Here is a 20,715-nt window from a genome sequence, read left to right as displayed (position 1 = left end):
ATAGCCAGACCACCACTGGTGGCCCAGGCGGCAGCACCTCTTGATACCTGAGGTTTCTGAGTGCTCACTAGGCACCTGACTCCACGCAGCACTTATTCTTTTTTATGCTTTATTTATTTGAAAGGTAGCATGAAGGAGAGAGGGACACACACACACACACATACACACAGATTTTATGTCTATTGGGTCACTCCCACAACACCCACAGAAGCTGGTGCTGGGCCAGGTTGAAGCCAGGAGCCAAGTACTTTGGCCAAAATCTGCTGCCTTCCAGCACAAAGCAGGAATCTGGGTCAGAAGCAGAGGCCCCAGCTGCTCTCCTTGGAACCCCTCCCAGCGATGATGTGCAAAACCTTTCCCTACTGCACCAGCTCCTTAGGCTTCCCCCTCCTCTTGAAAGAGAATCCTTTAGAACCAGAGCAACGTTCCTGCTCAAGCTGCAGACATACAACCCTCTCTAGCTCACACACTTAGTAGATTCTCCAAGCTGTGCCCCACATACAGGGAGGAGTCTTGCCTCGGTGACTCCCCAGGGAGAATGCTGATCGTCTTCCAGGACTTCAAAGAACAAATACTCTTGGTGCAACCAGGCTTTGAAATCTGTGTCTCCCTCAAACTAACAGCTCCCTTCCAGAATAAGCATGTGGGATGAGCGGAGCCCAGGATATCTGTGCGTCACAGACCAGAGATGCACATGTTGGAAGGAAGAGGAGATTCCCCACCAAGAGGTGGAGTGAAATCTCACAGGTAGAGGTGCCAGGAGCCAGCATGACATCAGTATAGAGTATCCTATCTGACATGCTTCTGCTGCTTTGAAAGAACAGAGTACAGATGATGGGATCAAGAGGATAGGGACAGACAGCCCCCACTTTTCATGCTCCTCGGGTCAAATCTCCCAGTACCTCTGTCCCTAGGCTGCCTCCCTCCCCAGGACAGCTGCACAGATGCTGGAAAGAGCAGATATTTCATTCCACCATCACAGCTCTGTGTCTCTAACCTTCTCATTTCGTTCTAGAAATTGCTAGCACGTTTTAACGTGATCTGGTGTCTTGATTGTGTCATTGTCGTCATCAGTGTTCACGTGCTCTACCCAAACTCTCCAGGTAGGGCAGAGCGGCACCGTGCCTGCCGTTGGAAGTAGGGAGTGTGTGGGATGTGGTGGGGGAGGCACCAGGGAGCAGAAGGGAGAGCAGCAGTGTGCAGTGCATTTAGGTTTGCTTTAGGATTTCGTCACAGTAGGCATTTCCCTATTTTTGTTTCCTCTCCACCCTTACCCTCATTCTTAACAGACTATACCGCTGTTAGAACAGGTGAACAAGAGCTTGCTAAAATGGGCTATGGATTATACACAATCAATAACTCCTGCCTCACAGAAAGGCAGTGGCACAGTCCCTCTTAGGTATTTTTCTTGTGGAAAAACAGTAATACCCTGTGCTCCTTTGGAGACAAAACCGTAGGAACAGAGATCCAAATTCTTAGCAATTAGTCTCCTCCACAGCCCGAACTGGACAGCTGGTAACCTGCTGTTTTTCCTTTGAGCTTCTCAGATTAGATCCTAAATGCAATTTAATTCCAGACTCCAATACCCACTTCCTGAATTAGACTTAAGAAGAATCAGTTATGTAACAAATCCACATTATTATTGATTACACATTTGCCACAGACAATAGGCTGCATTAGGTGCAATAAAATCTTTCCAATTGTATCACAATTTAAAATATATTAAAGCACCTACAGTGCAGAAAACTCCTATAAAATTTCTCTAACATATAAACAGTCCTTCTGGAAAATCAATAAGCCCCCCATTAGCTTATCTTCTTTAATAAATATGGATTCTCATATAATTGACTTACCTAAGTAAATCTATATTCAAATTCCTTCCCTAACAGGAAAATAAAAACACAAAATGAAAGTTCAGAATGCGCTATGAATACCAACAAGATAAAATGTAAGAAAAGTTTCAAATACAAAATGCAATGATACATAATGACAAAGATTTAGGAAGTCTTTGAGGTTGGTTCAGTGTAACAAGCAACAGTGGTACAGACCTGCACACGTTAAGGAAATGGAGAGCAGGCAAGATGCTGAAGGGGCTTCAAAACCTGATGGAGGGGCCAGTGCCATGGCTCACTAGGTTAATCCTCCGCCTGCGGCACTGGCATCCCATGTGGGCGCTAGTTCTAGTCCCAGCTGCTCCTCTTCCAGTCCAGCTCTCTGCTGTTGTCCGGGAGGGCAGTGGAGGATGGCCCAGGTCCTTGGGCCCCTGCACCCACATGGGAGACCAGGAGGAAGCACTTGGCTCTGGCTTTGGATTGGTGCAGTGCCGGCCGTAGTGGCCATTTGGGGGGTGAACCAATGGAAGGAAGACCTTTCTCTCTGTCTCTCTCTCTCTCTCTCACTGTCTAACTCTATCTGTCAAATAAAAAAGAAAAAAGCTGATGGAATTAAAACGTAAGTTGAGGGGCTAGCATCGTGGCACAGTGGATAAAGCTGCTACTTGCAACACCGGCATCCCATATAGGAGGGCCAATTCAAGTCCTGCTTCTCCACTTCTGGTCCAGCTTCCAACCAATGCGTCCAGGAAAAGCAAAAGATGGTCCAAGTTCTTGAGCCCTCACCACCCACGTGGGAGACCCAGAGGAAGTTCTTGGATTCTGGCTTCAGCTTGGACCAATCCCAGCCATTGCAGATATTTGGAAAGTGAACCAGTGGATGGAAGACCTCACTTCCTCTCTCTGCCTCTGCCTTTCAAATAAATAAATAAATCTTAAAAAAACAAAAAACACATAACTTGACTTTGGAGCAAAAAATTCTGAAATCCATGAAGGTTTTTTTATAATATACATTTTCCATGAACTTTTTAAACACCCAGCTAATGCAAGGTTTTGATGTTTTTGTGCTGAAATAAGCATGTCTTTTTAAAAATGCAATCTCCAGCAGTTATTGGAAGGACTCTCATACGTGTAAGAGGACCAAAGCACCACACAAGCACAGTCTTCAGGCTGGCCCAAGGCTGCTGACTGGATCCACGGGCCTGGCTGGAAAGCCCAGTCCTGCCTCCAGTCTCCTCCCAGTCACTGCAGCCTCCCCAGGCCCGGGTCAGGGCAGACGCTGACTCGTCCCAGTCCCTCTCTGCCTTCCTGTGCTGAGAAGCGAAAAGGAGGCCTTGCCGCTTTCACGGAACTTTCAAACACACGCCGGCCTGCCTTGAGGAGCGCGATGTGTTAGTCACGAACTGCTAGGGGCTTCTGTGCTTACACCTCACTGACACAGAAACAGCATCAGACACGTTCTTCCACGGCAATGGAGACCTATTTACGTATCCCGGTCTTTATACACAGTTTCTTCTCTTCTCTTCACTACTAAAGGATCCCAGAATCCCTTCAAAACCATGGATTTCATAAAAGTTCCTTTTTTTCCCCTCATTTGACAGATAGGGTTAGACAGTGACAGAGAGACAGAGAGAAAGGTCTTCCTTCCATTGGTTCACCCCCCAGATGGCCTCCAGGGTAGGAGCTATGCCGATCCGAAGCCAGGAGCCAGGTGCTTCTCCTGGTCTCCCATGCGGATGCAGGGCCCAAGCACTTGGGCCATCCTCCACTGCCCTCCCGGGCCACAGCAGAGAGCTGGCCTGGGAGAGGAGCAGCCGGGACTAGAACGCAGTGCCCATATGGGATGCTGGTGCTGCAGACAAAGGAATAACCGAGTGAGCCACGGCGCCAGCCCCGAAAAGTCCCTTTGAAACCCAAATAGAGGCCGGCGCCATGGCTCAATAGGCTAATCCTCCACCTGTGGCGCCGGCACACCGGGTTCTAGTCCTGGTCAGAGCGCTGGATTCTGTCCCGGTTGCTCCTCTTCCAGTCCAGCTCTCTGCTGTGGCCCGGGAGTGCAGTGGAGGATGGCCCAAGTCCTTGGGCCCTGCACCCGCATGGGAGACCAGGGAAGCACCTGGCTCCTGGCTTCGGATCAGCGCGGTGCGCCGGCCACAGCACACTAGCCACAGCTGCCATTGCGGGGTGAACCAATGGAAAAGGAAGACCTTTCTCTCTGTCTCTCTCTCTCTCTCATTGTCCACTCTGTCAAAAAAAAAAAAAAAAAAAGAAAGAAAGAAAGAAAAAGAAAAGAAAAGAAAAAACATGAAACCCAATTAGGATAACAAAGAGAAAGGAATGATTTTAAAAATTTGAAGAGATCATCGCAAAGTGAATCCCGGAAAGAAACTGAAAAATCTCTCTTCCTCTCCCACCGATGAATGTTAATTCAAAGGGCGTCAGCGCAGGGCAAGTGCTCGGCCTCGTGGTCAAGTCACTGGCTATGACGCCTGCATCCCACACAGAATGTCTGGGTTCAAGTCCTGCTTTTGCTCCCAGCGCCAGCTTCCTGCTGATGGCACCCTGGGAGGCAGCAGCTGAGTTCGAGTGCCTGGGTGCCAGCCACCCACATGGCAGAACTGGACTGCATTCTCAGGCTCCATGCCCCAGCCACTGTGGGCATCTGGGGAGTGAAACAGCAGAAGGGAGCTCTCTTTGCCTCTCAGATGATGACGACGTCATCCTAGCTGTCTCTCTTCCTTGTCTTATCTCCTCCCCCTCTCTCCCTGTCCTTTTCCTTCTTTCCTGAATAATTCCACATCCTTAAGCCATTAGTCAAGGCCCAGCAAGGGAGCCACTGCACTACCATGGACAGGAGGAGCTGTGTTCATTCAAGGGGGCCAAAGCTAGGGATGAGAAGCAGCCACAGTGGGAAAAGCCAAGCACAGGCAGAGGCTCCGACAACACCAGGAGGGTCCCCGTGCAGGGGCAGCCTCCCAGGGGCAGGGGTCAGGCTGGAGCAGGAGGAGGGGGACAAGCTCAGGGTGACAGCACGGCGTGGGAGTCAGAGGGAGCAGCAGCCCACGGAGATGGCGTCTGTCGGTGGGGAGTATTGGCAGAAGAGGAAGGAGACTGGGTGCATCCAGGAGGTGATAAATACGGAAATGCACCAAGAATCAGGATCTGATTTTCCACAATGTATACATGTATCTAATTATTACACTGTACCCCATAATTGTACACAATTATTCTTTGTCAATTAAAAATAAAATAAAAATAAAGAATGCTGGGAGCTAATTTTTTTCTGTTGGAAAGAGAAGAAATTTAAATTAAAACCATTGTGGTTTAGAAATGGAAACATTTGTGGAAATGCAGTTTTTTCATTTAGAAAAATATATAAAACTAAATGCGGCTATAGACCTGAGAGGGTGTTGCCCCGGTGCAGGGACACCTGAATGGCAATGGAAATACCTAATGCCTCGATCTTGCCGCAAAATGCTATTCTTCACACAGGAGAGCCAAGGGGCCAGACCTAGCACTAGGGCAGGGGGATCAGGATGGCCTGAAACAATGTGGGCTGCAAGGACAGACTCAAAAGATGGAGGGGGGCATATCCAAAAGGCACGGAAGCCAGCTTGAAGCAGTGACATGGGACAAACCTGCGACAATGTGCAGGTCAGTATAAATGGTGCTGGTAAAAGTACAGCCCATCAGACAAAACACAATGTGCGACACTGCACAGAGAGAGAAACAGGGCATAAACTAGAGGCTCATGGAGAACAGAACGCATGCCCAGTGTCAAAGTACCATCCCACAAAATATACATTAATTACGAAGAGGAAATAAGTAACCTCAAAGTGGAACATACCAGGGGACAGAGCCAAGAAACAGATGAGTACCACCAGCACGAGGGCGAGCTATGCTAAGCTGTGCACCCCCGAGCGAGCTCCGTGAGAACACAGCCAATGTGCAGTCACCCTGTGACTCGGCCAAAGGCACAGAGCCTGAATCCACTCAGGACGAAACATCAGGCCAATTCAAGCTGAAAGAAACTGCTCAAAGGACTGTGATCTTGGAAGTGTTGCAAGTATGAGAACCAAAGATAGACGTGGGGGATTGTTCTAGACTGAAGAAGACCCAAGGGACTGGAGACCCATCACAGTGTGTGATTCTGAGCTCAGCCCCCTTGTCATAAAGGACGTGCCTGGGGAACCTGGGGGAACCTGATGAGGGTGAGCCTGTCCCAGCATTGATAACTGCACTAGGTTGTGTAGGAACCATCCACCAGAGAGGATGGGATGACAGACTGGCGACTTACCTGCACACGGCTTAGGAAAACAAGAGCTCTCTGTAGTGTAACTGCCACTTATTGGTAAGTGTGATCGTTTCAAAATCACAAAATGTATCAGTGAGCAGTCTGTCGGTTTAAAACGTGCACGGGAACATCATCCATAATTTTTAGCCGTTAACTAAATTCCCTTCAATCAGATGACACAGCGGGGCCTGGGATGGCACTGCACTTCCAGGCAAAAGCTGGTAAAGTGAACTTCCTAAGAGCAAGGGGCTCTGTCATGCAGCATGGGAAGGTTCTCTCCCAAGACATCAGGCTGTTCTGACAGGTAAGCACCGTAACTGTCCTGAATTTCACCAACACTTAACAAAACCCATTGAAACAAACCACGCTTGGCGCAGAACTGGGCTACAGGCGCTCCCCCAGTGAAGCTTTGCAAGGCAGGTGACATCAGAACGGGACCTTCTACCACTGTGCTGTGTGAAACAATGGACCCGCAGCAACAGAACCACGGAATCTGTGGCATCCTACCTTTGCATACACTGTGTCTAAAGATAATTCAACAAGATGTTTTCCCCCTGTCTGAAACCAGCGGCATTTTTAGGATGGAGTTCCAGCGGTGGCCCAAGGTTCTGGAGGGCCTGGTCTTTATCACTTTGATGTCTACCTCTGAAGCTCCCTGTTCCAGTCTGCTGGTGCCTCCACCTCTCCCAGCTCTTGGAATCATCGTGAAATTACTTACAAAGGGATGGGAAGCAGACTTCATATTCTTCTACCCTTCCCCTCTCATCCTTCTATGAAATGTTGTGAAGACTTTTTTTTCTTTTTGCTATTCCAGAATTATCCTATTTCTGGCTGCCTGCAGATAAGAAGTGTATTTCTTTGTTGGTTATAGAAATTGAGTAATAAAAATTTAAGGTACCTTCTTTCTCAGCACCTTTTTATTAATATAAGAAAAATAATTCTAAAACCTAATTCAGTGCAGTATTGGGTGACCTAGACAGTGCCAGGCTCTTTGTAAAGCATTTACCTTTCCCTTTTTGCATTAATTTCTTTGTTTTCTGAACCCATTCGATCCTTACAAATATTAAAATCACCTCCCCAGATAGTTTCTCCTATGACAGCTGCACCAGTAGACACTTTATGTATTCATGGAGGGACGTCACAGAGAGGTACACAGATGTCGACGGGAGGTGTTCTGGGTGCCTCGACCCCCAGGCCAGGAGGTGTGCTGAGCCATGAATGGCTGAGTGTCCCGCTGTCCTGTGAGGATGGCGTTCCCACAGGAACTCGCAGCTCTGAACCAGTTGGGCAGATTGTAGGTCTATTTCTACGGCAAAGGCACCATGGTATAGCGGGTGAACCGTTGCCTTCAACATAGTCATCCCACATGGGCACCGGTTCACGTCTCGACTTCTCCACTTCTTCTTCTTCTTCTTTTTTTTGACAGGCAGAGTGGACAGTGAGAGAGAGGACAGAGAGAAAGGTCTTCCTTTACCATGGGTTCACCCTCCAATGGCCGCCGCGGCCGGCGCGCTGCACCCGGCGCACCACACTGATCTGAAGCCAGGAGCCAGGTGCTTCCCTGGTCTCCCATGGGGTGCAGGGCCCAAGCACTTGGGCCATCCTCCTCTGCACTCCTGGGCCACAGCAGAGAGCTGTCCTGGAAGAGGGGCAACCGGGACAGAATCCGGCGCCCCAACCGGGACTAGAACCCGGTGTGCCGGTGCCGCAAGGCGGAGGATTAGCCTATTGAGCCATGGCGCGGGCCAACTTCTCCACTTCTAATCCACCTCCTTGCTAATGTGCCAGGGAAAGCAGCAGAAGATGACCCCAGGGCTTCGGTCCCTGCACCCATGTGGGAGACCTGCAAGAAGCTCCTGGCTTCAGTCTGGCTCAGCTCTGGCTGTTGTGGCCGTATGGGGAGTGAAGCAGCACATGGATTTCTTTCTCTCTCTCTTTTTCTCTCTCTCAGCTCTCTCCCAGCCCACCTGCCGTAACTGTGCCTTCAAATATATATATATATATATATATATATATATATATATATATATATATGTATATATATATATATATATTTTTTTTAAATTTAAAGAAACACTCCTACTTCTGAGTTGAACCTGACCAACAAACACGGAACTTAATGGCTCAGACAGGACAAGGGAGGGGAGCTGATTTTATGGAGGTAGGGGCAATGTTCCATCAGTGTTCTCAGAGGCGGCTGTGAAGTGAAGCAAATGGAACCAAATAGGAGGCTGATCTCGTGTGCAAAGAGCCTTTTTCCAACTTCTTCTCAGCCATGGTTCAGTTGTTCTTCCTTTGAGGAGAACAGTGGCTGCTGGGGGCTGGGCAGAGGGGAGACAGGACGATGTTGGCCTGAGGGTACGAGGCTTCAGGGATAAGATGGACAAGTTGGGGGGAATCTGACGTGCAGCATGGGTGCTGATGGATAGATCAATCAATTTGATTGTGATCATTATACAATTCATACAAATACCCGGCCAATACATTGTTACTCATCACCCTAAATATTTATATATATAAAATCTTTACTTATCAACCAAATATTTTGAAGTAAAAATAACACCCTCCACCTTCACCGGTTCGTTTGCAGTTACTAGCCAGCCTCTCCCAATGTCTCAGATAGTGTAGGTGACTGCTCTCCATCAAACACAATCCATAGAGAAACAACATGGTTTTCCCTATGTCCTGGGAGAAGCAGGCGCTCCTCAGTAAGATGTGAGGAAGCCAATGGAAACACCAGGCTGATGCACAAAGCCACTGCCTATCCACTCTGTGGACAAAGGGAGCTTAATGGGCACAGGTGTCTCTGGTCAGTCCCGCTAAGTGTGATGCTGTGAGCACTGGGGGATAAATCCTGAGAAAGACATCCCTAGAAAGCTTTCAGCAGAGAGAGAGAACTGCAGACCCAAGAGGAAGCTCCCGCTCCAGCTCAAGTTTCCAAATGAAATGCCACACGAGCACAGGAGAAGCTCATTCCTGACTCCGCCATGGCTCAGGAGACCCTCCACAAATGCCGCTTCCTACCGCACGTGGCTGCTCCTGACTGGAACTCTCTCGTCTCCCCTGCATTTTCTACATGGCTGCATTTGTCGCACCAAGAGCAGCAGCAAACGTATTCTTCAGAAGTAAAAACGACACTGTTGGGAACAGCTCCGAGTTGCTGACCTTCATGTTTATGGATGTGCATAACAGGAAATCAAATCGCTTTTTAAGTGCCTTTAACTAATTACATAGAATGGCTTCTTAGAAATGCCATGTATTAGTGAGGCAAACTCTGCGATGGTAGCATTAAAGAACACGGTTTTAAATGTCCCCAGGCCTGCCAGAAGATTAAGAAATAAAGAAATGTTTTTGTCCCCTCTAAAGAGAAGGTTTGGGATATCAAGGTACAGAGAGGTGGAGAAAAATATGAAATTAATGCTATAAGTTGTTGCATCCTAAAGATAAGGGTTCTACATTATAAAGGCTGGTAGAATACCCTTTGCCTATCAGAATCAACCTACAGTTCAGCAATCAACAACACAGAGCTGCCATTTTAGACTGAGTTCCGACAGCGTAATTTCCACTGCTACGATGGCTAAGTGACGCTGACCCCCAGTGGGACCGGCCCCTCCTGAGTGTCACCCAGGGACAGCAGCAAGAACCAGAAGGAGGCATCCCCAAGGGTCAGGCAGTAGGCACACTCTGGAGGGTCCTGGCCACTGTGAAAGGCCATCACCATGGACGCAGAGGGGCACCCACCTGCCAGACCAGATGCTCCTTGGCCCCTGGCGATGCAGACAGGCAGATGCTCAGCACGATGGTGTGGGAAGAGGAGGTGAGGACGCTGGCGATGATGGCGTCTCGCATGTTGAAGGGCAGCATGGTGTACACCACAAAGATGATGAAGAGGAAGAAGGACACCTGCAAGAGAAGACATGGAGTTCACAGAGGACCCTGGCTCCCAGGGCATGGAGCTCACAGAGGACCCTGGCTCCCAGGGCATGGAGCTCACAGAGCACCCTGGCTCCCAGGGCATGGAGCTCACAGAGCACCCTGGCTCCCAGGGCATGGAGCTCACAGAGCACCCTGGCTCCCAGGGCATGGAGCTCACAGAGCACCCTGGCTCCCAGGGCATGGAGCTCACAGAGCACCCTGGCTCCCAGGGCATGGAGCTCACAGAGCACCCTGGCTCCCAGGGCATGGAGCTCACAGAGCACCCTGGCTCCCAGGGCATGGAGCTCACAGAGCACCCTGGCTCCCACGTGGAGCTCACAGAGCACCTGGCTCCCACATGGAGCTCACAGAGCACCCTGGCTCCCAGGGCATGGAGCTCACGAAGCACCCTGGCTCCCAGGGCATGGAGCTCACAGAGCACCCTGGCTCCCAGGGCATGGAGCTCACAGAGCACCCTGGCTCCCACATGGAGCTCACAGAGCACCCTGGCTCCCACATGGAGCTCACAGAGCACCCTGGCTCCCAGGGCATGGAGCTCACAGAGCACCCTGGCTCCCAGGGCATGGAGTTCACAGAGCACCCTGGCTCCCAGGGCATGGAGCTCACGGAGCACCCTGGCTCCCAGGGCATGGAGCTCACAGAGCACCCTGGCTCCCAGGGCATGGAGCTCACAGAGCACCCTGGCTCCCACATGGAGCTCACAGAGCACCCTGGCTCCCACATGGAGCTCACAGAGCACCCTGGCTCCCAGGGCATGGAGCTCACAGAGCACCCTGGCTCCCAGGGCATGGAGTTCACAGAGCACCCTGGCTCCCAGGGCATAGAGCTCACGGAGCACCCTGGCTCCCAGGGCATGGAGCTCACGGAGCACCCTGGCTCCCAGGGCATGGAGCTCACGGAGCACCCTGGCTCCCAGGGCATGGAGCTCACGGAGCACCCTGGCTCCCAGGGCATGGAGCTCACAAAGCACCCTGGCTCCCACATGGAGCTCACAGAGCACCCTGGCTCCCAGGGCATGGAGCTCACAGAGCACCCTGGCTCCCACGTGGAGCTCACAGAGCACCTGGCTCCCAGGCGCCTCCTCTCTCCTTCCTAGGAAAGACTGCGGAAGACAACACGAGATGTGCCCATTTCAGAATGAGCATCAGGGGACCACCTGACTGCATATTCAAACAACTGTGCTGGTTTACAACAAACGACTGCTTACTGTGATGGAGAAGAAGGGATCCTTGTCAGAGTGTCAGGATTTCTAGTCTCAGCCTCCCAGCGACTGCAGACATCAGGTGAACCTGAACATTGCACAGTATGGAGGCAAAGCCAGCTGTGAACCGTCAGGGTTGGGTGTCTGCCCTTGAGAACGCACCCCTGGATTGCTCAGGTCAACCATCAGAGGGTAAGTGGGAGGAGAGGAAGGGTCGGCAGGTGTTGGCTGGGGGAGTTCCTGACAGCAAGGATGTAAGATACAAAATAGAACACCTTACAGATGGTTCAGCCACTGTGGGCAGTTCTTCAGGAAGTTAAAAACAGAATAACCATATGATCCCATAATTCTATTCTCCTAAAGAATGGAAGACTGTGCTCAAGTCTACACCACACACACATACACACGCACACGTTCCTAACATCCCTTTTCATTATAGCCCACAGGTGGAAACCCAAACGCCCGTCAAGGGATGAAAGGCAAACAGCACACGGTCCTCCCATGGGACGTCACTCAGCTCAAACCGGAATAAAGCACAGACACGCACTACAACAGAGATGGGTCTCCAAAAACATTTTAGCTATGAAGTGAGCTTGTGAAAACTACTCCATCCTGTAGGATTGCATTTCCATAAAATATGCAGAATAAGGGAATTCAGAGAGACAGAGGTCGATCAGCGGTGGCCAGGCACTATGGTGGGAAGCGGGAATGAAGAATCGCTTAAGAGACAGAGTTCCCTTCAAGGCGGATGAAAACGGTTTTCCAACCAGAGAGAAACACTTGTTGCACAACACTGAGAACCAACTAGATGTTGTTTTGTTCTTGGCTTTAAACGGCTCGTGTATGATACATGAATTTCATCTCAATCAAAATAACCTACAAACACTGCTTAAACCAAGGTTTGCCACGGAAAAGGAAGTGGTTTAGGAGGTAAACCAACAGATCGTGTTTGCTACAAAAGCAGCAGACTCTAAACATCAAAAATGCCACCGGGGCAAATCCAGAGGGCTGGGGACTGAGGTCGGAGAAGTAGAACACGTGGTAGAGGGCTCCTCATGGCCCAGCCTGCGTTACAGGAAAGCGACACAAAAGTCCAGCACCCAGCGCGGCTGGAAGTGCACACAGAGGCCACCCCAGTTGCCCCACACAAGTCAGAGCATGACAAGGAGGGGGTGCAGGGCTCTGCTCCAGGTGGATCTAAGGAGAGGGCAGTCAGGGAGGCCTGCTCCCCTCCCGCCCTCTCACGGGAGCCTGCAAGCACACCGCAACCCCTCCACTGTCTCCAGGGCACCAGTCAAAGCTGGCATCTCCTCCGGTGCTTATGAAACTGTCACCAGCAAGCAGCACACAGGCGACAAAGGGGACGCGGCCGAGAGACACGCGGATGCACCCTCTCACTTCCCTCGGGCCTTCCAACAGAACATGGGCTCCTGCACACTGTGTGTGAGCTCCTGGGAGGAGGCCGCAGCAGGCTCTGCAGGTGCAGGGCAGGTGGACGAAGCCCAGCTCTCACGGGCTGCAGAGCCAGCCGAAAGCCACTCAGGCACGCCCATCGTCACGTGACCATTCGAGTATCCCTGCGGCACCTGGCCCCGCCTCAAGCAGACAGAGGGGCCTCTGAATCACCTTCGCCAATGCCTGCAAGTGGTAGCCAGGGAGAGACCCACTGCGAATGGGCTAAGGGAAGCCCGAGTTGGTGGGGACCATCTGCTTCGTGCCCCCGCCTCCTCCCCTTCACTCTATATTTATAAGGGCCCTCAGGCCAAAAGATGTGGGTGAACAGATTGCCATAGCAATATATTTTTTTCTGGTAAATATTTTTTCCTTGCACCTTTTTTTAAAAAATAAAGCCTCTGAAGATATTTTTCAGTCGAGCATGGTTACCCGGCATGGCCCCCACTCCACGTGAAACCAAGAGATGTGAAACCAAGGCATCAAATTCTCATAGTCTGGGATCAAAATGCAAAGTGCAGAAAGTAAGAGGGCCTGGGGGTGGGCTGGGGTTCGTGGAGTTAGCGGTGACCTGCACGGGCAGGCTGGCGCAAGGACAGAGTGCACAGGATGTTCTTGGAACCAAAGGTCCTGTTTTCAGAGCCACTCATAACTAGCCCCAGTACTGACCGAGTGCTGGGGCTCAGCCCTTCCCAGAACTCCCCATGGCTCTTACAGAGAACCAACCAGCTCTAAGAACAGTTTCCTTCAGGATAAGAAAAAACAACTGTTGCATAGTCACGACTTACTGAAAAAAAAAAAACTGCATTTATTTTGGAATCCCTATAGCCACCTAATTTATAGGAACTACTTTCAATTAGAGCTAATTGTTATTTTGACACATTGCACTTATTCAAAAACCTATAAGAGCTATTAAATGAATGTTCTCAGGTATCAGAATCACTGATCAATTACAAGAGCGATCCCCTCTTATAATGACATATCGTTTCCTAATGCAAAAATCTTTAGCATTTCTCTGAAATTACTGCAACTTTCGAACAGCTTAATTTTGAGCCACTTCAATGTGCTAACATCATTTCCATTAATAGGCACTTTGCAAACATTTTGAGCTTTGCGGTAGAAGTTTGTGGAAGGCTGCTCCAAAATCATTACATGCAGAATAGACCTAGTTCTCTGAACACAATAGCCGCAGTGAGGTATTTATTTTCTGATGGCAAGATGTATTTTCTCAAGGACAATTAACCAAACTGAGTGATGTCAAGTTTGGGGGTTAAAAGTGCATTCCACGGGCTCAGCCAGTCGTACCAGGATAAGGTCCCCAGACAGGGCAGGAAGAAGAAAGTTCGGTGTCAAGTCCCATGGTAGGAGGTGGGGATGGGGGAGTCTCATTTCCCCTCTTACTAACCCCTGGGAGAGCTGAGTGGTTAAACTTGCTTTTCCAATGCAACTTTAAACAGGGCCATATGTAAACCTAAAATAGATCTGGCACATCTAAAGAACGTGTGGGTAAAGTGCTCCTACAAGTCAAATGAAATCTCATGGGTTTCTGTGTCACCACGGGGACATAAGAGCCCCCTTCCACGCACCTCTCTATCCACACGGTGAAGACAGCCCCACTGATGTGACTGCCATGACTGTACACAAAAGCAGGTCAGTATGGGATTCGGAGTGGCCTAGCGCACTCCAATAAAACTGCTTCAAGTGTGCCTCTTGCGTCTGTTCCTGCAGATCTCCTACTTGAACATCAGGATTCACAAGTTTCAAGCCAGCTGAGAGCATTCATTTGTGTTCTTAAGCCTGATCTTTCAGGATAAAGAGGTTCTGCCTGTCATGGCACCATCTCCAACAAAGCAGGCAGAGCCCATTGGGAGTCACCTTCGATGACTCATTCCTTCACAGCCATGGTCAAAAGCCCTGACTTCTTCCTGTAGGACGCAGCCTATGGCTGCTGTGTGCCTGTATGCCCTCCCTCCACAAAGCTGGCTCACTGCCTCACATTTCTTGGGGATCACTTTGATACTTCTACAGTCTCCTCTTTCTTCTCCCCATCCTGGACCAAGGAAAGGAGAGTGTCTATCCCTCCCAACTCGTGTGCACTCCACACTTTGTGGAGCCTTGAATACCCCCTGCCAAGTACTTCCGGCTTTCTTCCCTCTGTGCCCACAACACAAACGCACATACACACACAGGTTTTATTGCTGTTGTGCTGACAAAAATTGGATGCTTTTATACAAAATACTCAGAAGTTTTCTTTTTTTTACTTAATCATATATCATGGTCATCCCGCAGGGCAACAGACATGAATGCATTATTTACTTTTCACTAGTGGCAAAATGCCCCCATCATGACAGGTGCACCATCCTTTACTGTGGCATCTCCTTACTGCTGTCACTCACAGCATCAAGGATTCCTGTTACCTAACAGCTCTATGTACACCCTCTGATCTCCCTGGCTACAACCTCCTCCTCTCTCTTGACAGCCATCACATTACAGTCAGATTCCTGCTTCTGAAGGCACAGGTCTAGTATGTTTCTTCCTTGGATGACAGCTTGTTGCCTTACCCCTGACCACTGTGCATAAAATGGAAAATCCCTCCCTTCTCTGTCTCTAGTCCTCTTCCCTGGTTTTCCTTGTCTATAGCTTTTATACTTCCTCTGACCTGTAAACATTCTCTTCTAGGCACAGTGAGCATAATAACCTCTTGAGGGCAAGAACTGACCCACTCATAGCCAGGGCCCATGACCCAGGATGGCACCTGACACACAGCGAATGCTACGTGATTACCAGCCGTCTACATGAAAGTCTTCTGCATCCCAGTATGACCTGAGCCATGACCACGTCAGTAGGCGTCCACTCACTAAAGTGCATCTCTAAACCATTCTGCCCCTGGGTCTGCCTGGCCTCCTCCTCAGCTGTAGACATGTTGCTTTGGATTTATCATTTCTCTATGCAGTCCATATAGGTTCAAAAACTCAACTGGATAGACAGCCGATTGGGGTCTGTGGTGATATCAGCAAACCCAAAACTGGACAGGGGCCAGCTCTGCTCTCAGGAATGCAGAGTGCACAGAACAGTACCTCCTGTTCTTTCCACCTCCAGGAGCCCTTGGGTTCTAGAGAAGAAGGTGCTTCCAGGGCCAGGGGCCTGAAGCCAGACCTAACTAACAGAAGGAAGAGATGTTGGGACGTTCAGACAGTTGCCACATCCTCTGGGGCTGCTACTCTGCTGTGAGAGGACCAGAGCTCAGTCCAGAGGAGCTGAGCCCTCGCAAATCCCAGCCCACGGGCCAATGAGACACGTGCATATGCTTGCTCGGCTTGGGCTCATGCTACCAGCAACGCAAGTGCTTCCACAGGAGGCCACTTTCAAAGAGCCCCAATATAAAGAAAACTCAAATGCAAGGAGAAAGGGGACTGTTGTCCCCGCGTCCTCACACGGGAAGCCCACCTTCTTCTGTAGGGGAATGGGCTTTCTGGGCTTGCTGGCAGCAATGCACCTCCCTTGGGAATTGTCTCTCCATGCTCAAAAGATTCTGAGCTGAAGTTTTAAAAGCAGGCCCAGAATCATGCAAGCAAAGGGATGAGCTGAAAGGGACCCAGGGACCCATCTTTTCCAACAGCACAGCAATCTGAGGACCAGAAGCTCCAACAACGTTGTGACTTCTTCAGTCATGTGTGTCAAGTGTGTTCATTGGCTGTCTGTCAACAAACTGCCCCGAACTGAATGGATCAAAGTCACCAGAACGTATTCCCTCACAGTCCCAAGTCAAAGCATCCTCCTGGAGGCTCTGAGGGGGAACCTCCTCATGCCTCTCTCCTGGGGAAATCCAGCAGCTTCCGCAATCATGCCCATCCTTGGGCTCACAGGTGCATCACTGCCACCTGTGCCTCCATCTCCATGTACACTTACTCCCGTGCGTCTGCCCGTACGCTTGCCTCGCACCTCTCTCCAAACTGCCATCTGCTTGCAAGGACACAGGCATTGGGTTTACTACACACCCTAAGTCCAATATGACCTCCCCATAATTTGAGGACATCTGCAGAGGCCCCATTTCCAAATGAGGTATCAACCCCAACATCAAGGCTATGCTACACATCACAATTTAGATCTCTAGGAGTTTCTCCACGTTATAGCCCATGTTCCATTTTCCAAATCAGACATCACAATTAAATGCCCAGGATATCAATTATTTACAGCTTATGGATCCAAAATAATGGGATAAAAGTGGAAAAAATATATGTTACTGTGGCTATGAAGAGTGGAGGTTCAGCTTAAACCGGGGTAGCAAGTGTCCCAGCCTGATTCTACACAAACCAGATCTACCCTGATACCACTTCTGTCTCAGTTTCTGGTGCAAAGCCAGTCAGGGTCAACACTGCTTTGGGAATTCTATGACAAGCAAAAAAATCCCAGGCATGCCCACGGGAGCTTAAAAGATAGAGCTTCTGTATCTTCCTTTCAAATGGTGCCTCCACTTTAATATCTTAATGAAGCTTTCCTGTTTATTGCATTCTCTTCTAAACATGCATAATCAGCAAGATAATCAGGATTAGTTATGTAAATCTCAGTGGCTGTATGGAGAAATACACCATCAGAGAAACATTTTCTATTTTGTTATGCTAATAATGTTAAGGAAAATAGCATTTCAGTGAACATAAGTATTTTATAACCAGAAGCAGAGATATTCAATCATTTTTCTCTCAAATCTCAGAAAGCAGAAACACCCTAGTATTTTATGTAGTAGCTAAATTTTCAGACACAGATTTTATTTAAAGCCATAAGAATTCTATCATTCTAACTACAGTATTGAGGAGTGGTTATTTTCACACCATATCCCAATGCTCTTTTAGGATATAACTAGAAATGTTAAAATTTAGTTTTTAAAAAATGCCCAAGTGAAAGAATTCTTCAGACGTTTCTTAGGAGGACATACAAATGGCCAACAAGCACATGAAAAATGCTCGTTATCAGTAATCAGTAATCACTAATCGTTAGGGAAATGTACTTTAAAACCACAGTGAGCTGTCAGGTCACAGCTGTCAGAATGACTATTAACAAAAAGGTGGTGGATAAGGAGCACTGGTGGGGATGCAGTCGCAAGGCCCCCTTGTATTTTCTCAGTGGGAACGTAAATTAGTGCAGACATTATGTAAAACAGCATGGAGGTTCATCAAACATTTAGAAATAGGATTACCATGTAATCCAGCAATCCCACTACTGGGATTTGCCCTGAAGACTGGGAATCAGCGTCAGAGATGTCTGCATGGGCTTGAGTTCCTGCTGCACTATTCACAAGAGGAGGGGTATGGAATCAACCTAGGTATCTGTCTACTAATGGACAGATAAAGAAAACGCGGAATATACTCATACATACAATGGAATACTGTGTGGCCTTGAAAAAGGAGGAGATTATGTCATTTGTGATGTGGATGGAATTGGAGAACACAGAAAGACAAATACCGAATCTTCTGGCTTATGAATAAATGAAGTTTGTATCTCGTGAGATCAAAAACAACTGAACTTGAAGAAGCAGAGTAGGGAATACTGGCCTCCAGAAGCTGGCGTGGAGGGCATAGAGCTGATGGTCGTAGGGTCCAAAGCCTCTGCTACACAGGGGAAATGAGGCAGTTCTGGTAGTTTGAGACCTTATGCACAGTCCAGTGAATGTAGTAAATAATAATGCCGTACACAGTGCAGTGGATATCATACATAGTAACAAAGTACACCTTTCACAATTGCAAAGGGAATACCTTTCAAAGGCTCTCACCACAAAAACTGGTACTTGAGGTGATGTTAATGAGCTTGATTTAATTATTCCCCATTGTATTCATAAGACATCACTTTTGACCCCATAAATGCACACAACTATAATTTGTCCATTTAAAATTTAAAAAGAAAATGTTTAAAGAGATGAAATTCTTGAATACAGTAATCAAACTGAGCATTCTGGAAGGTAAGTTATAAATTCAACATAAAACTTTCCTCACTGGGTGCTACTTACATCTCAAAAGACTCAAGACTTTGAAACTATTTCTATCACCTAATAATTAGTATTATATCTATTGGGGGCCAGTCTTGTGCTACAACCCGTTAAATGGTCGCATGCATTGCCAACATCCCACATCTAAGTGCTGGCCAGAGTCATGGCTGCTCTGCTTCCCATCCGGCTTCCTGCTCATGTGCCTGGGAAAGAAGCTAAAGATGACTCAAATATTTGGGCCCCTGCCACCCATATGGGAGACTTGGATCAAGTTCTGGGTTCCTGACTTTGGCCTGGTTCAGCCCTGCTGTTGTGACCATTTGGAGAAGGAACCATCAGATAGAAGATCTATCTTTCCCTCTCTTTCAAAATAAATAAATAAACCTCTAAAATATTTCTCTCAAAATTTCCTAGAAAATCACATAGATAAAATGTGATGGAACTTTATAAAGCACAAACTGCAGGATGATGCATGATGATGGTTGTGCTGTGTGTAGACGTGGTCAGTGGGCATGTGATGTGTGGTACGTGGGGTGCACTGTATTGTGTGGTGTATGTGGTATGCTCTGAGCGTATTGTGTTGTGTGATGTGTGTACGCACATTCTTTGGTGAATCCACATTTCCCATCCCACTGAAATTCCATCAGACTCCAGCTCTGGCTTCATTTGAGAAGCCACCTTGTCACGGGTCACAGACAAGTTTACCCAAAGGGACAAAACCAAGGAAAGCATTCCCTGTGCCCTGAGCCTGACATCTCCTCCAAAGAGGAGGTCTGAATCTTAGCTCCAGGCAGATGTGCAACAGTTCAGGTCTGGATGCTTCCAGATGCTTCTAGAACGTTCTCAGCTTCCATTCTCTTTTTAGTCACTCTCACTTCTCGACTTTCCATAAACATGTAGCCTGAGTCTCACTGGCTTATTTCTATTTTTTGTTTTAAGATTATTTTATTTGAAAGGCAGAGCAATTCATAGAGAGGGAGAGAGAGAGAGAGAGAGGGAGAGAGAGAGGGAGAGAGGGAGAGAGGGAGAGAGGGAGAGAGTGAGAGGGAGATGGAGAAAAATCCTCCATTCACTGATTTTTTTCCCCAAATGGCCCCAACAGTTGAGGCTCAGCCAGGCTGAAGCCAGGCATCCAAAACTCTATCTAGGTCTCCCATATGGGTTGCAGGGGCCAAGTACTTGGGTCACCTTCTGCTACCTTCCCAGTTGCATCAGCAGGAAGCAGAACTGGAAACGGAGCAGCCAGAACTTGAATTATCACTCTGATATTTGATGTCAGCATTGTAGAGTGTGGCTTAACTGATTCCCAGTTTTATGCTCATACACTCTTGTGGGCTACACAGATCCTAGAGCCAAATTGTTGTTAGCATTATTCACAGGAATGCACTATACAGAGATTCTTCATAGCTGTCCCTGCCTCATCTTCTCTGCCCCAATAAGACACCCTGAATCCACTGACTCCTTTCAGTCTGTGGCATCCGATACTCTGAGTCACACAATCATCTCTGAGTTCCCACAAAGCATCTGTGTCCTCTGCTTACCCCAGTGTCCTCTAGAGTGAATTTTTCACATAGAAGTCAAAGCAGTATTTTTGAAAGCTAAATCCAATCACACATTTCCACTGATTCAAGCTCCTCAGGCCATTGAGAGCCCCTCAAGCTGTGCCCTGGCTGACATCTCCATCTCACCCCTACCCACCCAGTTCATGGCACCTGCTGCCCCCTGTGCCTCTTCCATGCTCTTCCCTGGCTGACATTTCAATTCCACCCCCTACGCACCCTGTTCATGGCTCATGCATTCTCTCTCTCTCTCTCTCTCTCTCTCTCTCTCACACACACACACACACACACACACACCATGCTTCTGCCTTTGCCCTGGCTGCTGTTCTGCCTCAAATGTTCTTCCCCAGATGTCCCCTGGCTGGTTTTGTTCATCATCTCAGCCTCCCAACTCCAACATCACTCCCCAGAGAGAATCCACTGATCTTTCCTAAAATACCACCCCCTTTATTCTATAGCCT

The 20,715-nt window shown here is 48.7% G+C and overlaps 1 protein-coding gene across 1 annotated transcript in view; it reads right to left on the bottom strand.

Annotated features, from left to right (window-relative positions):
• ADCY2 (adenylate cyclase 2) overlaps positions 1-20,715 on the bottom strand; it is a 398,563-nt gene that overhangs the window by 272,691 nt on the left and 105,157 nt on the right. Inside the window, exon 3 of the mRNA XM_062211805.1 lies at positions 9,868-10,029. Coding sequence (XP_062067789.1) covers positions 9,868-10,029 — 162 coding nt within the window. The remainder of the gene's footprint in view (positions 1-9,867; positions 10,030-20,715) is intronic.

The sequence above is a fragment of the Lepus europaeus genome, chromosome 15 (genome assembly GCF_033115175.1).
Source record: "Lepus europaeus isolate LE1 chromosome 15, mLepTim1.pri, whole genome shotgun sequence".
Classification (NCBI taxonomy): Eukaryota; Metazoa; Chordata; class Mammalia; order Lagomorpha; family Leporidae; genus Lepus; species Lepus europaeus.
This window is presented reverse-complemented; position numbering and strand designations above follow the sequence as displayed.